This window comes from Arvicanthis niloticus, chromosome 30, assembly GCF_011762505.2.
Source record: "Arvicanthis niloticus isolate mArvNil1 chromosome 30, mArvNil1.pat.X, whole genome shotgun sequence".
Taxonomy (NCBI): domain Eukaryota; kingdom Metazoa; phylum Chordata; class Mammalia; order Rodentia; family Muridae; genus Arvicanthis; species Arvicanthis niloticus.
Window position 1 is genome coordinate 7,876,925 of NC_133438.1, and position 22,799 is coordinate 7,899,723.

The following is a 22,799-nucleotide window of genomic DNA, read 5'->3' on the forward strand; positions in this document are numbered from 1 at the left end:
CACCTATTAGCTGCTCTCAACACTAACTCCCTAGTGATCGCCTTCCTTATTTTATGTCAAAGCTTATCTTTGTCACAGAGTCATATAAATTTCATATTTTGAAGAGATTGTTTCAATATACTAGGCTATCTTTGTCACTTTCTTTACTGTGTCTTTTATGGTACACTTAAAAGTTGAGGATTCTTGTGTAAAATTCATGAAGGTAAACCCAGTCATTTCTACTCATATTGCATTCTTTCTGTGTAGGCTCCTGTAATTATGACTTCTTAGTAGAACATTAAAAAGCAGAATGCCAATGTAAAATCTTAACCATATTTTACATTTTAAAAAAGTAATGTAATTTTAGTTGTGTGTGTGTGCATGTGTGTGTGTGCATGTGCATGTGCGTGTGCGTGTGCGTGTGCGTGTGCGTGTGCGTGTGTGTGTGTGTGTGTGTGTGTGTGTGTGTGTGTGTGATTATGTGAATAAATAAGTTCAGGTAACTTTGGAGCCCACAAGAGACCATCTGATCCTTTGTAGCTATTGTTACAGGAGGTTGTTAGTACTAATTGGTGGCTTTTGATATTGAATTGGTTCATCTACAAGAGCAGAACATGATTTTAATTGTGGAGACAAAAATCCATCTCTTGTAATATTCTATCAACATGATGATAATAATATTTTTTCTCCTTTACATTCCTAGATTAATTCATCTAACTTTTAGAATTGATCAGAATTATATTAACTCTTTATTGAAAAGAGAAAGATTGTTGTAGGACATTGTGGAAGATTATAGGAGAAAATGTAGATTTCAGTAGACACGATATTGCTAGGCAATATCATTAGACAAAAAAGTGAGAGTCATTCCAAAATGGATAGTTATTATAATGTAATCTAATATTTGGTGATTATGAACCAACTATACATGTGTCAGTTATATTTTATGAACAGTGAGTAGGAGAAGATGATTTCTCCCTGATACTTTGAAGAGAATTTCTGTCTGGTCTAAACAGTATTGTGTAACATTTGGGAACAAAGATGCAGCCCAGCATCCCTGCACTAGAAGCCAATGTGGAGAAGATCTCCACAGCCACCATGATCTTGCCTTTGGTGCTGTGGTAGACAGGGAGGAAAGTGACCCAGACACTGCAGAACACCATCATGCTGAATGTTATGGATTTGGCTTCATTGAAGGCACCAGGTAGGTTTCTGGAAAAGAAAGCGAGAATGAAACTTGCAAAGGCCAGGCAGGCCAGGTATGCCAGGACACAGTAAAAGGCAGTGTTTGAACCCTTGTTGCAAACAATGATGATGTGGCCATGCTCATATTGTGTATCAGTATCAACAGAAGGAGGAGAAGCTGCTAGCCAGACTGCACATATCACAACTTGGATGAGAGTACAAATGGGAACGATGTAGTTAGATGTCCTTGAAACAAGAAAGTACTTCATTCTCGGAGAGGTTGTGACTTTGAATGCGAGTACCACAGTAATTGTTTTGGCCAACACAGTGGAAATAGCTACTGTGAATACAGCTCCAAATGTGATTTGCTGTAGGATGCAGGTGGTTGAGTTCGGGTGGCCAATATAAAGCAAGGGGCAGAGGAAACAAAAGATGAGTGAGATGAGCAAGATATAGGTGAGAGAGCAATTATTGGCCTTAACTATGGGAGTAGCATGGTGCTTCACAAAGAAGCCAAGGACCATAGTAGTGAGTCCAGAGAAGCACAAGGCCATTAAAGAAAGTGTCATCCCCAAAGGGTCTTCATAAGTGAGAAAAATAAGAGCTTTGTGAATGCAGTGATTCTTCTCCGTGTTAGCATATTGGTCCTCTGGACACTGGACACAGAAGTCCACATCTAATGGAAAAATGAAAGTATTATTAGTGCAGCTTCAGCAATTTTACTATTAGGATATTTTATTTAAGTATAGAAAATTATTGAAATATGTGAATCAGGTTGCTGAGAATACTTTGAAGTTTGTTGCTACATAAAATAATTGATTCCATTAGTAAATGTTTTTCATTGTTATGGGGAATTAAAGAAGATTTTTAAAAAATTTTGTCTATTTAATTGTTGTGATCATTTATCATGGGTGTTTAAATTTATAAGTGTGTTTACATGTAAAAATAAATTTTATCATGGACATGAGAGTAATTGGTTTTGTATGGGTGAAGTATGAGATTGAGAATGAAAATTCAAGCTTATATGAAAATATTTTCAATGTTTGTAACTGCAAATATAAAAAAATCATATCAAATTTTGTCCTCTTTTGGCTTTAGTAACACCATATACTTGAGGCTCTGTCATACAATGCAATAACCCTATCCCTGAATATCTTCTGTAATGCCCACTACTATATGTGTAAAAAATCTGATGGCCATTGCTCTGAATTACTGGATAATTGCAATAAGGGATAATATGCTGCCAAGATTTGAAGTCTTTTATATGGAACATTGCTTTTGTTGACAGCTTGTATCATTTAATTTGTTGGAGGGAATAGGATTTTAGCTTGGTTGTGAATAGAATGTGTTGCTCATAGAGAGTACTTGAGTTTGGTTCCCAACAGAAATGTCACGTGAACCCAAAAAGCCCTGTTGAATTGCTTAAGTGTATATTTTATGTAGAACTGCAGGCATATCAGGACAACAACATGTAGGAGTTTGTGACCTCCTTTATAATGAGTTCTGGGGACAAACTAACACCATCATAATTAGTGGAGATAGTATAAACTGCTAAGTCATGTTACTAACCATAAAAGCCTTTAGGGACTTCTAGTCAATTATGTTGGATGACACAATAAATGAGGGAATAAATGGATGCCTGCCAATTGTGTTTAGTAAATACTGACTAAATAGTTTTTTGATTAATATGGGCTATACAAGTTCAGATAACATTTAAAACTTGTGGCTAATTCCTTTAAGGACAAAACAATTTTAATCTATTCTTTTGTGGAAAATATTAACTAGGTACTATGCATTCTAGTATTGAGAAGAATACTCCTACTTTTTACACATCATGTGTCAACAGTGATTCTCAGTTTTCTACATTTCAAATATCATTGAACATTTTTAAAAATCATTCTTTACTCTAATAAAGTTATAAGTTTCTGTCAAATTTTCTTAAAATAAATGGATTTGTTTAATCAAAAAGTTTCTATATCATATCTAATCTTCTGATCATGCTTAACAATTTCTGATAATTTAAACAAATTATTATTTGCCCTCTTCATTAGGCTTACAAAGGACTTGGATCTAGTTCCCACTAACCAACTGCCTTATTCTGTCTTCCACATACTTCTGTACTTGATAGAGATGCACAAACTTATGTAAGGGTACATACCTCAAGACAATATTAATAAATATTTCAAGGATTCCTAATCTTTTGAGAGAATTAATCATTAAAAATGATCTTCTCTAGAACATGCTAACACTGAAGTTTTCTTATCAATACTTTTGAGAATATGTTATCTAGTATAAATTTTCAAGGAATCAATGATATATCACTGGTTCTATTTTTTCTTAAAGAGGACATTTTAAATTATTTTATTCCTATAATAACTAAATTTAAAAACCGATATGCATTTTTAATGTTCCATTTTAGAGCACTTCAGTGGTCTTATATGGGTGCAAGATGATAATCAGTTTGAAAAATTTAACCCTGAAGGAAATACTCACTTGTCTCATTAGAAATTTCATTTTCTGGACAAGGACTACAATCAAAACAGCAAGCTGACATTTTATTCTTCCTGAATTTTGTAAATCCAGGAGCACAATCAGCACTGCACACAGAGGTTGGCAACTGAAGAAAAATAGATGTATCATGCTATCAGAAGTTTTAATTAACCCCTCAATAATTATATTAGAATGTGATATTTATGAGCTTATCATATATATATATGATAAGCTCATATATATATATATATATATATATATATATATATATATATATATATATATTTCAACAAAGCTCTCAAATTTACCTTAGTGCATTGTATGATGATAGACATTAATATATGGAAATAATGGTGGAAAAGTTGAATTGTTTCCCATTTTGAAATTCAGGAAGAAGAGGGGATATTGTTTTGTGTGCAAACAGTGCAGGAACTGCAAGCTGGTTATTCTTTTTAATTCTTATCTCCTTAATAAAAAGTATAGTATAAATTCACAGAGACTCCTAATAGAGAAATTATCTCTCTCAGTCTAGCTTGTCATCATACATGTGAAGTATATTTTAAATTGGTAATTGATGTAGGAGTGCCCAAATACTGGGAGCAGTATTGCCTGTAGGCAGTGGGACATTAGAAATCATGCAGAGTAAGCCAGTAAGCAATTTCCTGAGGTGACTACATTTCAGTTGCATTTTCCAGATCCTTGCCTTGTCTTACCATGAGTGTAACTCATAAGGCACATTGAACTTTTCCTCATCAATTTGCTTATAGTTAGTGTTTAATAAGAACAACTTAACCAATTGTGTGTGAAGGATATAAAAACATGGGAAACAAGACCTCAAATATTAGATAATCAAAATAACCTCAATAACATTAGAATAACAGACCTTAACAAACTAAGCAGAAACAGAAAAATAGGTGCATATGGGCACTTCTATTGCCTTTGTGGTGAGGAGGTGCTGAGTTTCTGTATAGTGAGCTGGAAGGTGGAGTGTTTCCTTTAGTGAAGAGCCTGAAAATATGGTGAATATATTGATTGCTTAAAATCAATTGGGGTATTTCTTAAATTAAAAAATCTTGGTATTAAAATGAGTCTGATGATGTGTGTCTATATGGTGCATTGGAATCTTGTGGATTTCTGCATTCTGCATTTGCATCCTTTGTTTCATGTTAGGTTTGATGTTGCCATCATAGACTGTATTATTCACAGGCTCATGTCATTTTCTCCAGAAATATGATTAAACATAAATCTTCTTTTTTGGTTTTTGTTCATGTTGAAACAAGGTCTCACTGTCCTATTGTCGTCCCAACCTGCATACTTGCCCCAGAATCTAAGAAACAGAAGCAGGTTAAACTGGAAGCCATAAAAATAAATCTTAAAATGTATAGTAAGGAATCTGAAATTAGCTTTCCAAAATTGACTGCTTCTTGAGGGAGTTTTGGGTAAATAACTAAGTTCAATTTATGGGGCAGAAATTGAGAGTATGACCACAGTCCAGTGTCTTAGTTTGGGGTTTACTTCTGTGAACAGACACCAGTACCAAAGCAACTCTTATAAGGAGAGCATTTAATTGGGGCTGGCTTCCAGCTTAACAGGTTCAATCCATTATCATCATGGAACCTGGCAGCAGCTAGGCAGGCATGGTGCAGGAGGAGCTGAGATGTCTCCGTATTCGTCTGAAAGCCACTAGCAGAATACTGACTTCGGAACAGTTTAGATGGGGGTCTTAAAACCCACATCCACAGTGACATACCTATTCCCACAAGGACACACCTACTCCAACAAGAACACTCCTCCATATAGTGCCAATTCCTGTGCTAAGCTTATACAAACCATCACATCTAGTGTTTATATAAAAAAAGGCAAAAGAAAACTTTTAAAATTTAATTTATCCTATTTTTTGTGGGGTGCACTCCTAGAGAGAAAAAAATGAAATGACTAGGAATGGGGTATGAAAATGACGTATGATTTGAATTTTCAAAACAGTCAATAAAATATTATGAATAACATTATCAATAAAAATAAACTAAACTCATTTTCTGTGATATTTTTAGAGAAGATGAGCACAAACACTCAATTATTACAGAAAATTATGTATAAATTATGACAGGCTTTATTTCAATATTTGATATTTTTCTAATACCTGTTTTTCCTGTCAGGCATTTGAGTGGTGTTTATACTTTATTTTGACCTCTTGTGTTCTTCTTACTTTTAAATATGATGGAGTTGTTTGAATGTCATTCATAGTCCTCATTTATTAGTTATGACTTCTTATAATTGTGTTCATCCTGAAATTTTTTCTTTCTCCTTTTACTACAAGGGATACATTAACTGGATATAGTAAATAGAATGGCAGTTATGACTCTAAATATTTTAAGCACATAATTGTTATCCTCCTCCTATAAGGAAGATAAGAATATCCATGGTGTGTCACACTACACATAACTAAAGAAGCTATGTAATAATGATGGCACGATTTGGGAAATATGTACCTCACTGAGAATTAAATAGAATAGACACCATGGGGGAAATGGTTTGGGGACTGAATGGGAATGGAGTGGGATGAGAATAGAAGGGGAAGACAGAGGAACAGATTTTTTTTGACAGACAACTGAAAAGGGTGTGGCACCTCTGAGTCAAGCTAGAATCCTACAATATTAGAAACTCCCAGAAATTTATGAGGATTGCCATGGATAAGTCTCCTAGAAAAGTGGGATACAGAGTCCATATTATCCATATCCAATAACCAGACAGGATTTCTAGTGTTGTGACTAAAACAACATTCCATCCACAAACCCTTTAACCAACAATTAACCCTGCCTAAAGATCTGTGGGAATAAAGATGTAGCAAAGAATGGAGAAAGCTAACTAATAACTGGCCTAGCTTGAAAACCTTAGATGAGAGAAACCCTACCCCTGATGCTGGTAATAATATTCTGTATATTTGCAGGCAATTCTTGCATAACCATCGTCGGAGAGAACTCACTAAACAATTGATGGAGACAGATTCAGAGATCAATACCCAAACAATATACAAAGTTTGGGGAATCCTGGATAAGATGGGGAATGTCAGGAAGGATGTCTTGGTTCTTGGGTGAGCACGGCCCGGGAACTCCAGGAGAAATGGCAGGCATTAAGCCACACCCCCAGAATTAAGGCTCCTACATGTGGTCCACATCTCTCATTAACCTGCACCTTCAGTCACATAGGACACAGGGGCATGTGACTAAGAGGCCTCTGCTGTCGGGAACCACACTAGTCCCATGTTCAGGTGCCAAAAAATGTCGAGTCCTGAGCAAAATGTTGAGGCCTGGGCTGCCCTACGTTTGGCGGCCATTGTATCCCGGCCCAAGCTGCAGCTCCGGTCCCCATGTCGGGATTCAGCAAGAGAGACAGTGAGGACAGACTAGAAGCATGGAGACTAGACAGAGTGTGAATCAATCCCGTTTGTTCTTCAGTCTCTCTTCCTAGTCCAAGTCCCAAATCTTGAGTTCCTAGTTCCTAGTTCCTAGCTGTACTCCTTCTAGTTCCTAGTTGTACTACTGTTCTCTTCCCAGTGTCTAATGTCTATTCCTATTCCTAGTGTCTGAATCTCTGTTACTCCAAATTGTTCTCTGTAGAGTCAAGTGTCTTCTACCTAATGTCAAGTAATCTGTTACTTTCTCTGTCTGCCTCTATCCTTTTATATGTCTCACTTCTAAGCAATGACTTCAGGTCATGCCTTTAATCATGCCCTTAGGTCTTGTCTCTAAATCTGATCTCTACACTTCTAAGTCACACTCATAAGTTACACACCTTTAATCTCACACACCTTTAATCTCACACACCTTTAATCTCACATACACAAGGTATCTAAACCAAGATTATCAGAGTGTACTCAGCTGTTGTAGGCTATTGTAATCCAAGTCTCATGTAAGGGTATATGGCTCAAGATGGCTGCAAAGCTGATAGCTGCTTTCTGCTAAAAGTCGGCCCTGAATAGATCCCCTTTTTTAAAATTGTTTTTCAAAAGGGAAGGCTGGGAAAACTTATGGAAACCGTGCCTGTTCTAGGTTGGAGCAAAGAACCCCAGCCTCCCTTTCCCATCCTTGGATACTCAACAGCCATTGGTTCAGCTCCTGTCTTAAGATGGTGAGGCTTCCCTTCTTTTAGGGGCAAGTGTCTTGGTATGCTCTCTTACCCGTCTTTGACTATCCGGCTTAGCACGTAAGTTAGGGGATATACCTCATTAGTCTTGATGACAGAAGTTTTACAATCCCCTACTTCCAGCCTGTAATAATGGACCTGTGTGGGTTTGTTGCCATACAAAAGCCATGAGTTTGTTGAACCGCATGGACCCAATAGACAAGAGACTTAACAATGCCTGAACAGTCAGTATGACAGCAACACTCTTTTTTAAGGGCAACACATAACTCCCTCTATCAGAGGAGTAAAAAGTGTAAGCTTCTTCTATTCTGTTTATAAATGTCTTATATCAGAATCTAAGTCTATAGAAATACAAAACGGATCATAGCTTTGATCTAAAGAAAACTAAGGAAATCCCTGTTCCTGCTCTAGTCAATCTCAAACCCAAAAAACAACTCTAGTAGCTGTGATAATGGGTTTTCTCCTGGGTCTAAACAATCTAAATTCCCACTAAATCTAAAACAATCTAGTTCCCCACTAAATCATAAGTCAGGGAATCAAGAGTCCAGTAGAGCCACCCTGGAGATTCAGGTGGTGATGTCTCCTTCAGCACTGATAACTTCTCAGGTTTACTCGTTGATCTGTTCCAGTTTGAAGGCAATTGTGAAGCATCTTCATGTTTCCTGTGAAGGAAAATTATGCTTCTCAGGGGGTTTCTCCTCCCTGGATTTGTTATTGTTGTCTATTTGTTTAATCAGTCTCTCTGGCAGCCAACGTGCAGCATCTGCAGTTTGGGAATATATGCAAACAGAACCTCTTCCCCAGATAAGCACTGGATCTGGCCCATTCCAGGTTCCAGTTAATGGGTCTTTCCAGAGGACTGTTGCAAAATTCTTTTTGGTATCAGGATGTCAGAATCTATCTGCAGCAGATTTTCCTTCAGAACCCAAATTTTAAAAATTTAAAATAAAGAGTGCATGATGAAGGATATTTCTGGGGAATCCCTTGGTAGGGTACCATTCCCCCTTTTTAATTTTTTCAAATTGACATTTAATGGTTTGATGTGCCCTTTCTACCATACCTTGGCCCTGTGGATTATATGGAATACCCGTTTTATGTAGTATTCCCAATTTTTCACAAAATTGGTGGAAACTGGAGCTTGTATAACCTGGGCTATTGTCAGTTTTTATCTGTTTAGGCACACCCAATACAGCGATTGTAGCAAGCATATGAGCAATCACATGCTTGCTTGCTTCTCCAGTTTGTAATGTTGCATAAATGAAACCACTGTATGTGTCTACACATACATGAATATATTTTTGCTTGCCAAATTCATTATAATGAGTAACATCCATTTACCAGATACTGTTTGGTATCATTCCCTTTGGATTTACACCCAAATGAGAAACTGGTAAAAGTTTAACACATGATTGACATTGTTTAACAATTTATCTAGCTTGTTCTCTGGTAATTTTAAACATAACTTTTAAAGTTTTAGAATTAAGGTGATGTCACTCATGAGCCTTTATGGCCTGATCCAAATTAGATTGCTGATCTGATAAAGCCACTTCAGTGAGTGAGGCCTGAGGTCCCATTTCTGGGGTTAATACTGTGTGGGTGGCAGAACTGAGGTCCAGTCCTGTGCTTCCTGGTGTTGCTCGACTGAGTTCAGAAAGGGATTGGTATTTGCTGGTGGGACACTGACTGCTCCATAAGCCTGTTTTGGCTTGAGTTGGTTTGGGGCCTGGAGCTGGCCCCTGTTCTCGTTTCCCTGATTATGGGAAAGGGTGTTACCTTGTGCATCTTGTTTAGACCTACAATCACTAGCCCAATGCCTTCCATGTTTGCAATGTGGGCAGAGCCCAGGCTGTTTTCTGGGCTGTCTCTGGCTTAACTCATTTTCTACCTTGCAATCTCTTGCAAAGTGTCCAGGCTTACCACATTTAAAACACGCCTTTCTGTCTTTACTTGCCAAAAAATCTCTTACTGATTGTCTTTGCATGGCAGCCGCCATAGCTAAGCCCTTTTGGTAAGAGGGACCTATGTCAGAACAAAGTCTGATATACCCTGTAAGATCTGTCTTTTTCCTGTAAGGTCTAATTGCCACTTGACAGGCAGGAATCGCATTTTCATATGCAAGTTGTTTCACATAGTCTACACCTGCCTCTGCATTACCAAAAATCCTTCCTGCTGTTGTCATTAATCGATGAACAAAGTCAGAAAATCGTTCATCAGGCCCTTGCCTGACTGTTGCTAAAGATGCACCAGGGTCTCCCTTTACTGGAAGTTTACTACAAGCCTTCATGGCTGCATTTTGAATTTGAGCAAATAAACCTGGGTCCTATTGCATCAGGTTATCACTAGAAGCAAATTGCCCATTGTAGACCAGACAGAGTGTGTTTCAGTCCCGATTATTCTTCAGTCTCTCTTCCTGGTCCAAGTCCCAAGTCTTGAGTTCCTAGTTCCTTGTACTCTCTAAAGTGTCTCCTACCTAATGTCAAGTAATCTGTTACTTTCTCTGTCTGCCTCTATCCTTTTATATGTCTCACTTCTAAGCCATGACTTCAGGTCACGCCTTTAATCATGCCACAAGGTCTTGTCTCTAAATCTGATCTCTACACTTCTAAGTCACACTCTTAAGTTACACACCTTTAATCACACACCTTTAATCTCACACACCCAAGGTTTCTAAACCAAGATTATCAGAGTGTATTCAGCTGTTGTAGGCTATTGTAATCCAAGTCTCATGTCAGGGTATATGGCTCAAGATGGCTGCAAAGCTGATAGCCACTTTCTGCTAAAAGTTGGCCCCCAACACTGTGCCTCAAGATTTCCATATTCATGAGTTATCTAAAGGCCAGGAAGTGAAGCTCAATTAAGTTCCTCCTCTTTCCCTCTCTCTATTTAGGCCAGCTCCTCCTGGCTTTTAGGGGTGGCACTATCCATACCCATCCACATTTGCCATGAACAATAAAGCTTTGAACTTTTGGACTCCATGTGTCTTCTGGGGTCTGCCACCAGGTTTCCAGCCTTTGGAACCAAATATTCTCAAGTCTATTGGTACCCACTTTGTTGCCCATGTGGAGAATTTCCCTGTAACTCAGCCTTCGGTCTGCCTCTGTGGCTGAATGTATGTGGGAGCTGGTGGCGTGAAAAGCCAGCCCCAGACCCTGCCACTGATTTCCACTCGAGTTTCTTCTCACATGGGAAGAATGATTGTCAGATCCAGATAGATCAATTACTTGTGATTTCTAAACAGGCCTTACATGACTAATAGACTGTAGATGGTTCAAGGACATAACATGAAATCCTACCCATCAACTTACCTGGGACCCTAACGGCACACAGTGACTGAACCACTTACTGCAAATAATGCAGTGGACTAAACTAAGTACTCTATACACAGATAACCTTTGTGAGGCTTGGTCCTTATGTGGGGAACCTAAAAGCAGTAACAGGTTTGTGTCTGACTTTGTTGACTGCATTTGGGAACCATTACCCCTACTGGGCTACCTCCTTGAGCATCATAGGAAAATTTGAAACTGCCTAGTTGTTGTGCAACGTTGTATGCCAAAGCATATTTCTGAGGGAAGCTCTTTTGTGAAGAACGAAGGAAAGGAAGGATGAGAGAAGAACTAGGAATAGGAATAGAATAGGGATTTTTAAACTGGTATCTGAATATAAAGTTAATGAATGCATACATTCATTAACTACATTCATTTAAATATGAGCAATGTTGGTGGATCCTGCTGCTATCCAGAGAGGGACTTTCTATGACACAAGGTTCTCTCCTGCACCTTTCACATTCTTTCTTTGTCCAAAACAAATTTTAAGGCATATATGTCAAGGACTATTTCATTTCACAAGTTGATTATTTGATATTTAAATGCCTGTATTAGACAGATGTTCACATTTGCCACATTATTGTGGAGATGTACAGCTGCAACATAATGAAATTACTGTTGATACCTAGAGTGTGTCTTTCCTTGTCTTGTTACCACAGGTTTTAATAAGATCTATTAATCATACTACCCTGACACTGATTTTCATTTTTCCTTGTGTTATCTTTGTCATCGTTTGAAGTTTCCGATACTTGTGCCTTGTTTTCAAGTCTTTCCATTCTCTCCTCAACTTGGAGCATTCATTTTGTGAGTCTTTTCACTGAGATAAGTATTTGTTTTATTTCCTTTTTGCAGTTTGTATTTTAGTTTGAAATCCATCTATTATTTTGTACCCTCTTGGAATCTCTTTGTCATATACTTACTCTGGGTTTTGCTGTAATAAAGTATTAATATATTCACTGTATTCTCCCAGAGGTGGCTACTTTTCTCTTTGATTTTTTTTAACAATCTTATAATCATTCTTTCATTCTTTGTTTAGAGTAACATTGAATATATGCTCACTTAAGTCTGTGACTCTAAGGTTTGGAAACATATTACCTTGACATCTTCATGTTTTTATTTATTGTTTTCCACATTGGAATTAAGATATATGTGAATAGAACACTGTTTGCATTAAAAAATGTCTACAGTCTATTAGTCACATAAGGCCTGTTTAGAAATCACAAGTAATTTCAATGCTATCCTTTTTATGGATATGTAGCACTGTAACTAAACTTACAGCTTTTATGTTTTTTCACTAAGAATTGTTTTCTGTATTGCATTGCACAAAAATATCTGCTATAAATTTTGTACTGTCTGATTAAACTGAGAGTCACTTTGTATCAATCCTGAAGATATTAAAACAACTTTTTGGGGGAGTAGTTTGAATATGACATATTAAATCAAGTACCTCCAAATTCATACCTATAATATACCTGGCATGCATCAGAGATATTTCATTTCAAATTCTCTCAAAGGCATATTTTTATTACTACCAATTCCTCCCCATATTAGAAGGAAATTATGCACATCCTTGTTTGTTTGAATATTTTATGCAGGAGTAGTGGGGGCTGAAATGTTTCTCTTAGTCAATATTATCTTTTACAAGGTTTGAATCAGGGATGCAGACATGGCTCAGCTCTTAAGAAAAATTGCTACCAGTAAAGAGGACACAGATTTGATTTGTAGCACCCACTGAGTGGCATGGAGCTCTTGCAAATGCTTTGAGATTCGAACAACTCTCCAGCCATTCACAAATGCCATATGTGCAGGTGTTGCACAAATATACATGCAGAAAAAAAACCACCAATACTCATAATAAGAAAAATAGTAAAAACAATATATAGTCCATAACATAGCTAAAATTGCCATAAAATATTATTATGTGGTTCGCTAGAGGTGTTGGAAATTTATGACTAGTTGGTAAACAGCCTTTAAAATTACATAATAAAACCCAGTTATTTGATTATATTGAATTTACAATGAGCAGGAGGTTTTTTTTTTTTTTTTTTTTTTTTTTTTTTTTTTTGACTCTTTTAAGAGGTTCATCATAAGACTGGAAATCCCTCTGTGGTAGTTAGAACAGAACTAATAGAAAATTGCTCACTTTACGGGAAATAATATCAATTTTTTCTAAAACCATTTTATGTTAGTGTTAAAGGCAAGAAACAGATTCTGACATGATATAAATACATTGTATACATGTGAGAAATCCTCAGTGAATTACTAAAATATCATCTAAAAAATTAAAAAGAAGAAAATAGATTAAGAGGTTAGAAAATGGTCTCTCACATGACAATCCATTTCATTACACCAGTTTCAAGGAAGGTTGGATACACACACGACATGATTTACTGCTGTGTAACTTAAATTAGTACAGTAAAGACAAACACACCTGTGTGCTTCCTGTTGCCCACTCTATCATATCTTCAGATAAATGTAGCTGTTGACCATTTGGAAAATAGGGACTAAACATTCCTATTTTCACTTTAAGTCCAAGTCCCTGTGGAAAATTCCAAATGTAGTAAATGTCATACTTTCCTTGCAGTTTGTTTCTTTGGTTCATATTCACTCTGTCTCCAACAGGATTAGTGAAGTAGGTCTTTCTCAGAGAGGAACACAGCTGAAAGACAGGCAGCATAGTATAGACGACACATTCTTCCTTATAATAACAAAATGTATTCTTATTTCATCTTAAAGGCAATTTTATTTACAGTATGCAGGCGAAAAATCCCAGTGAAAGTAATAGCAAAAACAAAATTATAATATTCCTGATATTTTAAATCTATAAGAGGAGATTGCCAAATAAGCACAAATATGCATACAGATACAAACATATAGTTGCAATAGAAAAGATTCAAACACAACTAACTGAGAGAGACTTAAATACTTGTAGAGATATATACATAGCAGAAGTACACATAAATGTAAAAGTACATGCCTATACTCATATTAGGAATTACAAATATACACAGAGACATAATTTTCATCAAAATTCAAAGACACAGAAACACACAAAACAATTACCCAGCCACACACACAAAAGCACATGCAAGAACCTTCACAAAGAAATACACACACACACACACATGCACACACACACACAGTAACACTGGCACACAGACAAATTTATGCTCTCATACATAAGCACAAAGGCAAAGCAAAACAGAAATATGTAAATGAAAGTACATACACAAAACACAGGCACATGTAGTCACATGCATTTATAAATGTACACAGGAATATACACTTAGAGAAAATCAACCATTTAGAAAGTAATTGGAACACAGAAAAATTAATGTTATCTGCAATAGGCAGATATATAGACCGAAACACACACACACACACACCTTTACATATACATGTCATCTAGTGCTATCTTGATGTCTCCCTCTAGATATGGGTATAAACAAAGATATACAGAGACACAGAAACATACAAATATACAGCAAGAAATATACATTTATACTCTTAAGCACACAAGATTGTAGAAAACTCAATTATCATGCTATTGCTGTATATAAAAGACTCTCAGACCACCAAGTCATATCCCTAACCTACAGTGGGAAGAGCATAAATTTAGATCTCTAGTTAAAACATTCTCCTACAGTAATTATAACATATTTGACAATTAATGAGCGAGGATTCATCACTGAGTGGGTTCATGGGGGAAGGACTGAATATGTTTTCAGTATTAGAACATGGGGTATTTGGGAAATCTGTAAGAAAGTCATAGTGCTACATCAACAAATTCTGCCTAGGTTTCATTCCCTGTATATTAGAGTTTTATACAAACATATATATTTACATGAACACCAGGAAAATGTTCATAAACCATTCTATTTTGGAAAAATTTTCTAGTACAATTGGTTTGAACATCTAGATGACTCAAAGGCATTGATAACATGAAATATTATATAATAAAAGAAGCCCTACCTTTTTGCAGTCATAATTTTGTTCTTTTCCATTGTCAGTAGGAATATTATCAACCTTTTGAAAAGTTACCTGATGGAGGGCATGGGCAAAAGCATACATAGCATTGTATATGTCATAACTCCCTTCAATAAAGGCCATGTCAAAAGAATGTTTAATCAACCATTCCAATGAGTGATGGGATGAGCAGTTCTTCAGTGTCTTACATATAGATGCTGAGACATTACAATTAAAGTACATCCATTCCATCTTTACCAGATATTCATCTGAGTATTTGAAAGGTTTCAATGTCTGGACAAAATTTTTAAAACCAGAAATTCCACCATGGTTTTGTCCAAAAGCAAGAGTCCCCCATATGTTATCAAATGTCAAGTCTTTCTTACTAGGAGTGACATCCCACTGTGAGGTGGTGATCCATATTCTCTGTATACCTAGAGATTCCCACATTCTAAAGATCACAGCTAATGTACTGTCTGTGTCACCATAAATGATGACAACATTTGTAGATGATGTCATGATTTGGTTGTAATGCACTTCGGCTCTTGTCATGTATAAATGCATATTGACTGGTATCATGCTGACAAAAGCAAAACAGACTGTATTTTTTTCCATCTCTCTTCTCAAATAGGAAAGAAATTGGATACCTTTATCATTGTCTGAGATGGCCAACCCTACCCAGTTCCACCTGAAATAAGTTATGAAAGAGACCAGGGCAACAGCTAGAGATGTATCCTCTGACGCCATCTGATATAAATAAGAAAAATTTTCCTGATCACTCAGGACAGGATGAAAGGATCCATAAGTAAGATGAAGGAACTAAAACACAGAAAGCAGTATGATGTACAGTATATTTCTAAGAATTTATAAACACATTTTCTGCAGATTATAGTAATATCAGCTAGCTATTATTTTTCCCACATCCCTGTATCATACAAGAACAACTAGAAGTTCCATCAAGACTTGGACTAGGGCCCATTAAAATACACACACCCATACACACACACACACACACACACACACACACACACACACACACAGACACAGACATACACACACACACACACGTGCTGGCTCAGGCCTAGTAAGGACATGGTGACACCAACAGATATTTGATTTCAAAAATTTCCACCATTTACCCAATATAGTCACATACATACACACACACACACACACACACACACACACACACACATGCACACAAACACCCACACACAAACACAAATATATACACACACTTACCTGCTGAAATAAGACATTCTTTGCAATAGTGTGAAATGTAACTGTTGCTGACCAATTTATTCCTGTAAGTGCCACTCCACAATTTTTTTCTTTTATACAATTATAATTAGGGAGAACTTCATGATTTTGTAATGACAAATGTATAGCTTTGAATAGGGATTTCCAATTACAATTGTATTCTGAGAATTTAAATACTAGAGACATATTTGGCAAAAGATCAGGGTTCCTGTTGATATCATTCATGGAAAAAGCCAAGGCCAGAGCATATTTTTGGTTTTCAGTATGTGTTCTGTAAAAGATTACATGGTTTATAAGGACAAGAATTCACACATGTCATTTGCATTCATTACAAGGACAATCCTGCACTAGATTGTATTGTCCCCACTTCTTAAGGATTGAAATGACCTGTGTACCTTGGTTGAGATGATTAAAAGAAACTGGAAGCTCAAACAACCTTTAAATGTTCATGATAAGTACGATTTTCATGTTCTCACAGAGAGGTTTTCTTCCCATTTTTTAATGTTTGCCAAGAAGTTAAATGAATCATCAAACGTTTGACCAAATGGTAAAAAATATTCACATATTTATTTGAAATTAGTGAGAAATATGTAAAATACCTGGTATGTTGGCACCATTAAGTTTATGGTACTTATATGAACTTGACTCTATTGGCTAACACAGAGAAAGAATGACTGTTGTTTTCACAGCAGTCTTCTATAATAATACTTGGCTCGTGAAGTTAAAATTAATTTTCATTAGGGGCCACTATATATATCACATCAACACATAGTTATCCTTACCTTAAATGCTCTTTCTTTCTAAAATTCTGTTGAAATGTACTAATACTGTTTTTGTTTACCTTTTTGAAAATAATTATAACTGTTACCTATTCAGAATTATTTCTAATCATCAAAGTGATAAAGATCAAATATGTTATCTTATCATTAATTTTTTGCTAAGAGTTGAATATCTTTATTCCAGTTAGAAACTGTACATTTGTGGTGTCTTTTTATATAAATACATTTTAGAATATTCTTTATGAATACACAGAAAAAGCTGCCTTTAAAATTTCAATAGCAGAGTACAGAAATTTGTGTCTAGTACTTGTAAAAATCAAACACAACAAATCACACTGCACTCTGATGGAAGGACCACAAGTAGATTATATGGCCATTTGCCTAAACATAGGAAGGTTAAGCTCATAGAAAATTTATGCAGATTCTTTCAAAAAAGATACCGTTGGATACTCTGCTATGGAAACTGTCAAGTGGAGGGATATATGTGATAGATAAAGGACAAGAGTTGTTTTATTATTCAGTTTGTGTCCTTCTAAGTGCGAGGCTGATTCAAAAAATATATCCCAGGTAAATTTTAAGTGCTAATACATTAAGTATTTTATAGAATTTGGAGTTTTTTCTTGTTTTGTGGGTTGACAAAATAGAACAAAAGACTCATAGCACTGCCTTGGTTTTCATCCTCAGTAGTCCCAGGAAACATCCATGATGGCATTTACATGGAAAATACAAAAGCACTTACTGTATGTCCAGAATATGACTGAAATATTCTTTCTCCACAGGATATTTTGCTAATTTAATAAAGAAGATACAACCTCTTCCCAGGTTTCTACTCTCATATTCATTCTGCTTCATACTCCAAAAGCACCTGGGATAAATAAAATCAGCCACAAGAAATGGAATGTCCAGGAGCAATAAGAGTAAAATCAAGGTGAACATATTTTTTTCTTCTCTGAGCGTGGGCAGTATGGATTGTGAAAAGCCACACAGATCAACAAATCAAATGTACCAATATATCTCGATGTACTATTCTTATTGTGGCCAAGGAAGATGCCACATCTGTATTCATGTTTTCTTTTTTACAGGTGATTCCTCACCCCTGGAGGAATCTTTTACATTCTTGCCTGAGGAGCTTTATTTGATGTCTCCTCTGCATGTAATAATCTTCGTTGATAAATATAGATCACTATGGTGAATCTTGATGGATGATATCACACATATTTGTTGAAATAAAGGTCCCTGGAAAGATTCCACTTTGTGAAAATTTGGTCCCAGTACTGACTTAAAATCAGTTTATGTGAATAACTTATGTAATATCAATAGATTATGTTAGTTGATCTACCATGAGACATACCTTAATGTTTTAGAAAGGACTCAGAAAGTCTGATGCAATAGTTACACACTGGCCCTGATGACACAAAGAGTGTGGCAGGCATAAGCAGATTCATGGTTTGAGCATTTGCTGTCATGGAGAATGCGGTATTGACAATCCTACAGCAGTGATAGGTACAGAATATCTAAACAAAAAAAATCTGCTTACATTGTCTTGGGAATCAAAAATGACAAATCCAGAAGTATTCTGAATCCTGCTGTATTCAAAACTACACAGAACATCTGAGAACCACAATTTATGTACATACCAAATGTTACTCTTTCAATATTCATCATGATTCAGAGAGAATGCTGGACCTGTCTGCTTCATTCCAAACACTATATGAAAGCTAGCACTCATATTCCCAATTGTTATCAATGAGGAACTAAGGAGAATATTTGTGTTCTAAAATACTATTTATAAATCTGATCCTCACTTATCACAGATCAATACCTTATTTTGAAGAGTTTCTTCTAGTCTTTGATTTTCTACACTGATTTTGCTAATTTTACTTTCCAGTAGTTACTGTGAAGTCTTACATTATTATTTTGGAAGCAAATACTAAGTGTCATGTGAACATGTATTTAATTTACACACAAACTCTTCTCATACAATTTTCTTAGTCATCTAATATTGAGTATATTTTAGATCCTGCAGTTCCAGCAGGACAGTCTACTGATAATTGTGGCATGATGAGTCTCTTTATGTATGGACTGCAGAGAAAGCAGCACAAATAAAAGCGATTCTTTGTTGTGTATTGTAATATGTCATGAAATAGCATTTCAGGTGAAGCATGCAAGGCTTGTTTTCTTTTCTCCATTTCTCTGTAAATTTAAGTAACAACATTTTTTATGTCCATGAACCAAAATCACTGTCCCAGGAGGCTAGGTATGGATGGAGAGAGATGATAGATGAATACTTTTGCATGATAAAGAAAAGAATGATCATCTTTCATGAGTTCAAATGAAATTTCCAGTAGTTCAGATTCAGCCTTGTATCCAGTTTTGTCTGTATGGAATAATCATTTAATTTTAAATGAATACGCCATAGTATGTTTTATTACGACACATCCACAGATATGTAGCCTGTACTCTGTCAGTTTTGCCATCTGTCAGGCACATTACTTCTTCATGTTAGTACTCATTCCATTCCTCAGTTCAACAGCCTCTTTCTCAATTTATGACCTTTGTGTTGAATTTATAAGAAAAATGTGATACTTTCTCCTGTTTTTCCCCACTAGCTTCAAATGACTCCCCATACTCTAATGCTTTGAGACATTTTAATTCTTAAAAGTACCTCTCCTACTTGCTTCCTGTAAAAACACGTGTATATACATATATAAAGATATACATCTGTTGACTTCTGTGTCTGTAACCTTCCTTGCCTCTCTTTAATGAAGTCTACCTTATTATCATAGTTGATATTTTTGATTTGTTTGCAGATTCATGTCACAAAAATTTTGTTGATTATGTTTTATCAAATTTCATAAGTGAAATTAGTCTATAAATTTCTTTCTTGGTTAGGTCTTTCTCTTTTTTGGTTATGATGGTGACTGTCATTTCATAATTGAACAGTGTTTTTTTCTGTTTATCTTGTTTGGGATAATGTAGGAATAATGGTGTTATACTGTTGTATATCTGAAAGTATTCTGTTATAAATGTTTTTGTCTCTGACACTTTTTGGGTGTTGCGAAAATTTTAGTGAGCTTTTCTTTTACACTAATGATAAGAGTACAGTGTAAGTTGTTATCTTCCCTTTCTTTAACTTTATTAAGTGATATGTGTTCAGGAAAATCCCCATATTTTGAATTTTATATTTGTTGCATTAGAGGGTTTTACAGTATGTCTCTCTGATTATCTAAAATTTCATTGTGTTTATACTTAACCCTATCATTTTGTTTTTTTATTTTATAATTTGAATATAATCTTTCCACATTTCATTTATTTGGAATATTTCATGATCATGTTGATTTTAGTTCTTTTTTCATTGGTACTCTTTTATTAATATCTTTGTATTTATTTTATTGATTTGATCCCACAGTTTGATTATGATTTTCTGTCTTCTCTTCTTGTGTGTAATTATTTTTTATTTAAAGCTTTTTGGAGTGTTCTTAAATAAGTGCCATGAAATCACTTTTTTCGTTTTATTTTATGTTTTTTATGTGCTATAACTGTGTCTTTTTTTGGTTTGTTTGTTTAATGAAAAGGGGTTTGGAATATGGCCTTGGCTTTTCTAGAACTAGTTCTGTAGACTAGGTTAGCCTCAAATTTACAGATATCCTCTTGCTTCTGTCTCTCACATACTAAGATTAAAGAATTTGCCACTACAGCCCTGATGAACTTACCTCTTTCAATGGCTATCACAATGGTGACCAATGATGAAGTAGATTATCTTCCCACTACTTTTGTATAAAGCTCAGCGATTGGGCTGTATAAGAGGTAGGTAGAGTTAAGAGTTGTGAGGAGGGAAGAAGAAGGAAAGGAAGAGGAGGATCTAGGAAGAGAGAGGAAAGAGTTAGCTGCCATGGAGAACTATGGGTGAATCAAGAACAGTCCTGGGTAAAAATTTATATGTTTAGGTATTGGGTAACAACACAAATTGTGTGGACATCTTGTTAATATAGGATTTACAAATATATAAATACTGGAAAACCATTAAGCATTAAGGGTCACATTTCTATCAGGTACGTTGGTCATAGTGGGAAGGTTTGGGTTGAGCCAAACATTGTGGACAGCATGATGGATTGGTAGAGCCAGGCACCACGTTGGCATCTTGTGGGTGCCAGGACCGGTGCTTCTGGCTGGCCTGAGCCATGGTTTGAGCCAAGCAGCAGTGGGAGCATGCTGCCACCCTTGGCCTTTGGCTGCTTCTAGTCAAAAACATGGCAGCTGCTCATAAACGAGCAGGGCGATGGACTGCTTTTTAAATATTACTCACAACACAATGACTTTGTATATGCTGTGTAATCATTATCAATGAATTCAAACAATGCTTCTCATTATTTTATTTTTCTCTTGATCCATTTTTTTTTTATTTTGTGGAGAATAAGTCAGTTTCCGTGAGTTTGCATTCGTTCTGATGTTAATATAGTTGTTTATATACAGCTGTAGTCCATTATAACTGAAAGGATACAATGAAGCTAGTTTTTCAATTTCCTTGTATGAATTATTATTTATATTTTATATATTATTATTAGCTCAACTTTTGATAAAACATTATAAGAAGCAGAGAGTAATAGTAACTATGTATATTTTGAGGAAGTTACTGTAAATACTTGTTATGTGCATTTGGTCTGTACCATTTGCTAACTTCAGTATTTCTCTGTTTTCTTTTTGTCTGGGTGACATGGCATTTAGTGAAAGCTGATTATTGAGGACTACCACCATGCATGTTTTGGCTATATGTCAGGCAAGTGGAACCATGTCACCAGAAAAATAACTGAAAATGTTAAATGGATTTAGAAACCCCAGTATTTTCATTTCAAAGATCAGTTGGCTTTTCACCTGCTCCTCACTCAGTTCTTTTCCTGGAGCATGTGACCACAACACTCCACATGGAGATCATGACCACTAGTCTCATAACACAGAGGTATCTAGATAGGCTGGCCTTAAGGTTTAGCCAATAAGATTTCCATCCTAGACATTCCTTCCTGCAAAATGTGTTTAATCTCTGGTCCTCTGTGAGTAAGTTATATGTACCCAGTTTTCAATCATGAACAATGAATAATTAGGACAGACAATCAAGGTCTGTCTTTCTCATCAAGAACTGATGTTGGAGACGCCTTAGTATACAGAATCATGCCACCTCTCGCAGAAGTCCCCAAAGTTCTATCAACTCTCAGACATTTGCCACTAACCAAATCTGGAGTTCCCCTCACCCATTACCCAGTGTATCCTCTGTAAATACAATTTCAAATGTGATTTGCTTCCAGATGCAGGTGGCTGAGTTTGGATGGCCAATGAAGAACAAGAAGTAGAGAAAACAAAAGATGTGTGAGATGAGCAAGATGTAGGTAAGAGTGCTGTCAATGGCCTTAATTTTGAGAGTGTTGCAGTGCTTCAAAAAGATGCCATGAAACACAGCTGTGAATACAGATAAGATGATATTATTTATCATACTATCACAAAGCATAGATAGTGTAGTACATTATAGATGCTATGCTGAAATCACTTACATTAGTGAATTCATAGACACTAAGTTTGCTAAGGATATTTTTGCTGAGTGTATTTGAAATCACAGATATCTTGGTTTCAGTTTTTCTGATGTCTTCTTTCTCTTATATGAATGCTTTCCCATGAGAGAAACTGT

The 22,799-nt window shown here is 35.9% G+C and overlaps 1 protein-coding gene across 1 annotated transcript; it reads right to left on the reverse strand.

Moving 5' to 3' along the window:
• Positions 1–920: 920 nt before the first annotated feature.
• LOC143440669 (vomeronasal type-2 receptor 116-like) lies at positions 921–18,058 on the reverse strand. Its single transcript, XM_076927451.1, has 6 exons — positions 17,862–18,058; positions 16,326–16,614; positions 15,090–15,902; positions 13,549–13,776; positions 3,655–3,778; positions 921–1,837 (listed from the first exon to the last, which is right to left on the reverse strand). Exons 1-6 carry the CDS (start codon positions 18,056–18,058, stop codon positions 921–923), a joined length of 2,568 nt encoding a protein of 855 aa, XP_076783566.1.
• Between the last annotated feature and the right edge of the window lie 4,741 nt (positions 18,059–22,799).

Excerpts from the sequence above, each read along its gene's own strand:
- LOC143440669 (XM_076927451.1), bottom strand. The coding sequence starts at position 18,058 with ATGTTCACCTTGATTTTACTCTTATTGCTCCTGGACATTCCATTTCTT. Across the intron at positions 13,777-15,089 it reads AAAATTATGACTGCAAAAAG|CTGTGTTCCTCTCTGAGAAA; the intron begins GTAGGGCTTCTT and ends CCTGTCTTTCAG. Across the intron at positions 1,838-3,654 it reads TGAAATTTCTAATGAGACAA|ATGTGGACTTCTGTGTCCAG; the intron begins GTGAGTATTTCC and ends TTTTTCCATTAG.